The following is an 8,661-nucleotide window of genomic DNA, read 5'->3' as shown; positions in this document are numbered from 1 at the left end:
CTGTCGATCATCGAGTCCCGCTTCTCCTTCCTACGCTCTCCCATCGTCTTCTCGAGCTCCGACAGCTTTTCGCGTATCTTAATGAAGCCAAGATGCAGTTTGCCACCAAAATGGTCGGCCAATCGCCTGTCATTGTCGTGTATACCGAGATAGGCGCTGCAAACCTCGCAGACACGTAGCTTCTGCTGTTGATAAGAGGAGGCGGGCATGCTATTACGGTACTCCTGCTCAGCCTCATTCTTCTTCTTGCGCAGTTCGTCGATCTCACCCATGAGTTTCATCGACTCTTCAACGAAGCCCTCCTCGCCGAGCTGCTCCGCCTTGGCCAGCTTCTTGCCGATCTCCTCGGCGAGTACGTGTACATTATTGGCCTTGGCCGCGACCTCGGCGCTCAGCTCTTCCTGAGTCTCGGCGAGGCGCTGCTTCGCCTGCTCAGTACGCCGATCGCAGTCCGCTATAAAACTCTGCAGGTGCTCCATAGCCTAGAAAGTATTCGTGATTTAGTAATGGCTCGTTCCATGTACGCCGGTTGTCAGTAAGGTACGAACTGTTATAACTCACGTCGATGTCGTAAAAGTGGTCCTTCTTCTTCTGCGCGGCCTCGAAGTCAGCCCTCAGGGCCAAGTCGTGTATCTGGGGGCATTCTCCCAAGTCCATGCGCTGCGATTCATAAATGTTCGAGTAATTAGTGAGAGATGAGGCCTCGAGTAAAACTCAATACGGGACGTCACATTGCGGAGTCCCGTTTCGGATTATTTATATCTCTATCCTTCGTAAGAATTTTTAAGTAAATTTATCAAACGTACTAAGAGTACATCCACCCACAAGTGAAATCTATGTATGCTTGTTTCTATGTAAAAGGGTTATTATATACGCGTACACTTATAGCTCAGGTGCTGTTTGTGTTTTCTTACTGATTATTATTTATTAATTTATGTATTTGTATTGCGCATGCTCTCTGAAGTGAAGGTGGAACATCGTTCGAGCAACTTCTTTATTCGTTTACTTACATCGTGTTGACGCTAAGTATTTGTTTCTTAATGAAATGATAAATTCAAGGTTCGATTGCAACGCTTATTCATGAAATGTTCTTAAATAAAGACAATAATACTCGATAGAGATCGAGTAAGTGATGCATGGAACATTCATCAAGCTGACCGTCCAAAAGTGTTACGACGTAAAAAAGCAAAAAAGTCGATCAATACCTGGCCATACAATGTAAATAAATGCACCTTAAAGCTGTCGAAAGAATGTCTACCTAAACTTTGAAGACATCTGTTAGTTGTTGAAGAAAAAGCTCATCTACAATACTTCGGACAGAAACCCCCGATTTATAATATATAATGCTTGCATCAGTTAGTTACTCTAGTACTTTACTACCATTTTAGTGTTCCTTTCGGATATTTCATATTTTATATATATATATATATATTTTTTTTTTTTTTTTAAATATAAGTTTCTTTTCATGTTCAGACTTACAAAAGGCAACGTGTCTTCGGCATAAGTCTTCCACACCGCTTAATATTGCATATGGAGAGCTCAAAGACTGCTGTCGCTCTGGTAACGGTGGAAATTAACGCTAAATTGAGATTTCACCTACAGGAATAGGAGCTCGGCTATTTTCATGAAAAAATGCTGCCTTTCCATTACAAATATAGATATTTTTTATTGTCTGTTTTGAGTTTGTTTTTTTTCTTTGATTCAACTGAAGAGAGAATTATTTTAACGAATTGCGTAACGTAAGTACAGAGGAAAGTATCATAAAATTAGTTAACAAGAAAATAATGATAAATAAGTACAATAATAAACGTTCTATAGATAGATATTTTGTTGATTTCACTTACAGAGTGGTAACACCTCTCCGCCTGACATTGCGATGGACAACGATGCTACAATCAGCACACAACCATAAGTTTTTATATGTTTAGTCAGTTTAACTAGGTCAGAGCTTACAGTTAAATTTAAATAATTTTTTATGTTTGTTGTTGTTATTATTGTTGTTTTTTTTTTAATAATTTTTTGTAGTTGTATTTTTTTTTGTATTGAATTTTCAGGGTAATCATTCAGAAGAAACGATGTTTCTCGATCACTGATTCAAAAATTTGATTCTTATAAATTTCATATTTTTATACGTACGATAAGAAACACCTCCGCTGTTTATTCCATCGAGCCAAATTCCCTTTTAGTGTGCTTGCCTACTTTGTCGATTTTCTTTTGCCAATTGCCAAAGTTTGTTTACAATCAATATATGTACAGTGATAGGGGAAAAGTTTAAACAAAAATCAAAAAAATAATATATAAATCAAAAATAAAGAGAGAAGATTCAAAGAGACGTATAGAAGGATTGAATTAATTCGGCAAAATAGCTTAAACAAAATATTTGTTGGACATAATTGTTATATGAGCCATGCATTTTTGAATATAATTCCATTTTAATATAGATTTTACTGCAGATTTCAAAGAATGCTATACTATGAAATTGTAAGTAAAGCACGATAATTTAAACACCGAATACAGGAAAAACTAAGTATTCTTTTATGCAGTCCATGTGTATATAACGCAAATAAGTCACGATAAGAACAGAATTCTAATTTGGGTTTTCCAACATTTCACTCTGTATTAAATTGCTTATGATTGCTTCTGTTTTATTTGAATTTCCATTTTCCATTAAAAAGACAGGATATGCAAATATTTATTATGTATATGTATATATATTATACACGTATACAGTCGAGCGAATGACTTGGTGTTAAACAACCTCTTAGAAAGTAAAATCTTATTCAATCTATTTTTAATGGAAATAATTCAACCATCGATACAAAATCTTACACGTATAAAATAGAATCCAGAAGACAAATATAACTGATTTACATCTTGAAAATGAACTTTAGAACGACGGTAGAACCTTGTGCTGGATAACCCAAATGGAGTTAAAGATAATGTTTTGGCAATTCGCGATGGCTTACTTACAGTCAGTGCTTTCCTCTCATACGCTTCTGCGAGCAAAACAAAAAAAAAAAAAAGATATATCTCTCTCTTCTTTCAAACACTCATACTCACAGGAGTTCTTAAGCCTTATTCTCTCTTTCTCCAGGCTCAATTGATGTGCAAGCAAAGTTGTATACTGATTATCTGTCGTATAATCTTTTCCTTTACAAGGTCGCTCTACTCACCAAGAAACGTACAAGACAGGATTATTCGACACACGTCGTATCTTGGGATAATGGACAAATTTGACTCCGCAAAACTAAGGCGGAACAGCCAAGATGACAATCCGATGTATCTCTCCCAAGCAAAGTCAACATAATGAATGCATGTGCATGAGCCTTGGTAAAAATTCGTCTACATAAAATTTATAAGCCTACGAGGAAATAATTGTTATTGGTATTACAAAATTATCATAAAAAATTATGAGAATACTAAAGATCATAACAAAGCTGGCTGAAAAATATTTTTCGCTGAAATTGTTTATAGTTATTGGACAAGAATTAATCAAGTATTTTTATTATACCTATTTAAAATGATAATTACTTTAACGTTTTAATTTTACATTAATGATTGTATGTCCTGATAAAAATGCGAATGTATATGATTTCTGAAGAAAAAATCTTTAAGAATGATATAATTTAGTGCAGTTTGGTGCAGTCATTTATTTCCGAATAAGCTCATAAATTTCTAGCCTAGAAATTTCTACCAAGGCATGTATTTTTTTTATATGTATTATGTATGCGATACTTATAACCAAGTAACTTAATTATGTTAAGTAGAATCAATTGTATGTAATACGTACGTCCTTTTTATGTTTCTTTTTTTTTTTTTAATTATTCACTTTCAGTACTTACGGGCATAACGCGACCTTTACTCAACGTCTATGAACAGTACATTATTCAACAGGGTATTGCGTACAAATGGATCGCAATTGCTTTTCCAGACGCTCTGGAAATAGAGAACTGCTGGTGAGCAGTTCGGCATTAGTTAAGTTTCAAAGTGGCTGCTCGGCGAAAGGATCTCAAAGGGTGTTAAGAGAATGGACTATTAAAAATACATATAATACTTATCTTTGCTTAAAATAATCATTTTACAATCAAGTCTTTATCATTGAATTAATATAACTTATGATTGTACAATGACTTTTAATGATAAATTTTACATGTATAATTTTTAGCTTACCCATTAAATAGTTTTTAGACAAAATATAATGTACTAATATCATTTTAAGAAAAGTGCAAGCTCAAAACAAAAATTTTTCTTTTACGTCTAAGTTTCATTTCAAATGACATAGAAGAGAGCATGAAATTGGTATGAATTTTGGTTTTTAAAATATATTGCAAAATAAAGACAAGGGTAAAACAAATTTTCTTATGCCACAAAAGTCTACTCACCGTTGATGAAAGAATCTCGTGTGGGCAGCATGCTAACAGGAAACTCTTGCAGACCTTTGGATCCGAGTATTTCACTTGAAATTTGTTATTCTCACCTGCAAGTTTGACAGAATTTTATTAAACAACTTTTACAACGATCAATATTTTATTGTTCTTTTGTGCATGAGTGTGTCATGGAGTAAAAAATACCTATATTAATTTTATTAACTGATTTCTCATTTGTAATTATCACAGTTATTTTTATGATAATGCAGAAAATCAATTATGGTATAAGTTGGCGTCAACTTATCAATGTACCAATATGTTATCATGAAATATAATTACACTGTTGATAAGTCTAGGCACAGAAATGTAATAAAAAGACCATAAAATAAATAAGTATTATTTACTTGGGGTATAGAATGAACTTTATTTTTGACTTATATCAAAGTCACAATTTCATAAAAACTCGTTAAAATTATTTCAAATACAGGTAGTTAACTTTAAAGACTTTTAAAAACATTCTGTAAATTTTAATACTTCAATAATAATTTATATCTTTGGCAATATAATACCCAAAACAATATTTTTAAATAATTATTTTACTAGATTACTATACATGAAAGTTATCGTTTAACTAATCAGTATGTAGATTATAAAACATATTTTATAATAGAAATATCAAAATTAAAAGAAAATATCAAAACTTAATATAAATAAAAGTTTTAAAATAATCATGATATTAAATTTTATTTGTAAAGATTTTGGACATGAAATTTCAATAAAAGCTAATTTTTTTAGACAGAATATGATTTTCTATAAATAGAGCAAAGCCTGACATTGCTATAAATTATATTATATTCAGTCTTGCAATCAAATTACATGACGATTATTTTCTAACCTAAAAAAAAAACTATTAAATATTAAATAATAATAAAAACATTTCCAGTTTATGATCTGTGCAATAATGTGAAAAACATGAAACAGTTCCAAAATTCATTTCACTTTGACTAACAAAGATTTGTTCCGAAAGTAGTTCCCTCTAATTATAACCTGGATATAATTCAATAATTTTATTCTGAATTATGCAAATACTTATACATGACTGTCAATTACTACAGCACAATATTAAAATAAAATTTATTTTTAATTTCCTTCATCAACTGCATTATTTGAAATCAAAAATAAAAAAAAAACTTTTTTTTATTAAATTTATAAGAAGTTCATACAAAAATAATACTCTTATTTTCAAACTTTATCAATAACCCAATAACCAAAGATTACACCCAACAAGCCCAGATGATTTAAATAACTTTATGCTTAGTATCTGAAACATTATATTGCTATAAAATATATGGAAAAGAAAAGAATATACATGCCATTATTGATATCATTAAAAAGCCTGTTTGGTAATTGTTTCGCCTAATGGATTTAATTGTTAATTGCAGGATGTAAAAATAAATCAATTTTTCTAATGCATTTAAGTCATCGTGACGACGATGATACTACGGCCAAAACCAGCACATACTACTGTATAGAATTAAGAGACAATAATGGTATATCTCATTACAGAACAATAAAGCAATTACGGCAAGTGAGCTTGATTTAAACAACAATATTGATTAACACGTATCCCACGTAGGCATAATGCGTCCCTTAGCCGATGCATACATTATCGGTATTCGTTAATTATGCAAGAGACTAGATTTAGCGGTGGATAAGCGCGATAGTATGAAATTTCATAAAAAAGCGAAAGTGGTAGGAAGATACGGAAGGGCAGCGCGAGTCTGGCAAATCGATAGCTCCGAGACAAGGAAGCGTGGACTAGACGGCGGCCCGTGAAAAATGATTGGGACATCGAGGAAAGGTCGGGGCATTGGCACGCTCGAAACCCCTCTCCGCTCCCCTCGTTAAAAACGCTCACAACCCCCTCCCGTCACTCGTCTGTCTGACCAACTAAACCACGACAGCTCCGTGGTATCGAAAACAAAAATTTCGCGGCGCTAGCACGGAGGGGCTTCCATTTTGGATGTCAGACCACGAGCGTCTCCTCCTGGCGTCTTGGCCGTGCCTCCCAGTAAATCCTTACCGTTTCGTCCGGTACCCATTAGCTGGTCGAGCATCGCTCGCATCTGGTCGTGGGCCGTCATTCTCTTGCTCGTCGTTTAATCGGACGCTAGAGACTTAACCGGCAATACGACTATCTCCTTAGCAGCTGGATTTGCCTTCGTCCACTATCGTCGTCCCCGAGGCAGATGATCCGGAATTGCGTCGATGGCCCTTGATCGAAAACTTCGTTCTCGTGCGGTCGTAGCCTCGAGAACCTCGCGAGCCACTCCGGCAACGGCAGCAGCAGCTCTTCGTGCCTACCTCGAAGGTATCGAGTAGTCGTGCTTCGTGTCGCTTTCTTTCGCTCCCAAATAGCAATCACGACGTTGAGGAATGAGGCGGGACTCTGGCAGCTCTTAGAAAGGATGGAAGTACGGAGAGAAACAGCTTGGTTTGGTGCGACGACAGCGCTCTTCGGTTACTTCGGACTTCTTGTTTATCGATACCCGGTAAGCGCTCCAACTACTTTTTCTTCTTTTTAATGATTTTATTACTATCGTCGCCCGTGACTGCTCCCCCCTCGTCATAATTTAACCGAATGATTTATTGGTAATGCTTAAATTGTGGGACTTGGCTTAACTCATAAAGTGCTAGATGGTCGTTTTGACGCATTACGAAAGAATTTAAAATAGGAGGAAAGAAATAGTATTTAATTATTCAAGAAGCATGCACGTGAACAGTAGAAATTATTAAAAGTAAATTATATGGAATATAACACTATACCTATTTACTCTGTATTTAATTAATCCATTCATTCATCTATTTGTTTGTTGGAATTTTTTGTATTTGTTTACGATGGAATTAGGTTATCATTCGTGATAGGAACTTTTATGAATATATCATTCACACATTATTTTTCTTATTATGGAATTATCACTGTGTAGTCACCTATATTTTTACTTGCCATTCGACATTTCGACTATTTACAATTAAAACTAATGCATAACGTAAAAAAAATATGAATATATTACTTCTGTTACTATTTCTGTATCAAAGATTACCAATAAAGAAAAACAATATTAAATAGAATAAAGCTTCATTTTATAACTAATTGCTAATGTACATAAGTACAAATTAGCATAAAATAAATTTGTAATCTTATTAATTTGCAGTCTAAATTTTAAAAGAAAGATTCAATTTAAAATTGATTACAATTCAATTCAATTACAATTTAGATTATAATTCTGTGAATAATATTAAGTATTAAGGTTCACATATAAAATCTTAGTTTGATATATTTGTATTGACGTTGAAACTTATTTAATTCTAAATTAGATTTTTAATTGAATGACAATTTGTAAAAATTTATTAAAAACTATTTGAAATACTTTATTGGATGAGGCTGATAAAAAGTCTGTTTTTAGTTTGATTTTTTTCTGTTTATTTTTAGCAAAAGTACAAAAAGTTCATTATTGACTTAAATACTAAGTTATAATCTTTACTTTATTATTATTAAAAAGTGAAGAATAAGTGAAAAGTTGTAAATCAAATGATATCTTGTAATTGAAAAGAAGTACTAGGACTTATTTGTTATAGGATTTAAATAATTTAATGAAGGCAACTTTTTTGATTTTTATACTACACGCTTTTTAAATTCAATAGAATATATTAATATTACAAATTATTTTATAGTTATTTTTTGTTAATTTCATAAGTTCAATATATCCAAGGCTTGAGGCATAAAAGTGAAAATTGTCCATTTTTCACTTTTCTTTAGAGTATCAATCAAGTACCGATTCAAATGGATTGTCAAACATTATAAAAAGACAATTTAATAAATTTGAGCCTTTGATTAATCGATTGATACTCCCTCGCTTATAATATTGCTTCTTATAATTTCAGCAAACATAACAGGGAAACAATCCTAACCTACTCAGACTAGACTAGCACTAAGTAATGAACACTTCAAGCTAGCTTCTATATATAAGGTAAGGATGTATATATATATATATATATATATATACATATATTATATCCACACACGCACATACACCTCTGCACACATATGTATATAAATTACTTTAATTTAAAATGCGGAAGAATTTAGTTTACAAAAAAATATAAATTATAAATATAATATTTCTTTATATTTAAGCATATTATTTAATACTTCCAACAAGATTTTACTTTCAGTTCATAGAAGTTTATTATATATTTATTATAAGTTTATCTTACTTAATTAAGTTTATAG

General features: G+C 32.5%; 1 protein-coding gene across 1 annotated transcript in view; it reads right to left on the bottom strand.

Annotated features, from left to right (window-relative positions):
• Positions 1–6,872, bottom strand: part of LOC105363077 (putative RNA-binding protein Luc7-like 2) — an 8,285-nt gene extending 1,413 nt beyond the window's left edge. Inside the window, exons 1-4 of the mRNA XM_011500663.1 lie at positions 6,451–6,872; positions 4,383–4,477; positions 562–660; positions 1–482 (exon numbers count right to left, since the gene is read on the bottom strand). Of these exons, the coding sequence (XP_011498965.1) occupies positions 1–482; positions 562–660; positions 4,383–4,477; positions 6,451–6,511 (737 nt within the window). The 5' untranslated portion in view covers positions 6,512–6,872. The remainder of the gene's footprint in view (positions 483–561; positions 661–4,382; positions 4,478–6,450) is intronic.
• Between the last annotated feature and the right edge of the window lie 1,789 nt (positions 6,873–8,661).

This window comes from Ceratosolen solmsi, unplaced genomic scaffold (assembly GCF_000503995.2).
Source record: "Ceratosolen solmsi marchali unplaced genomic scaffold, CerSol_1.0 scaffold10, whole genome shotgun sequence".
NCBI lineage: Eukaryota > Metazoa > Arthropoda > Insecta > Hymenoptera > Agaonidae > Ceratosolen > Ceratosolen solmsi.
Note: the sequence above shows the minus strand (reverse complement) of the source record. Positions and strands in the feature narration are given on the sequence as shown.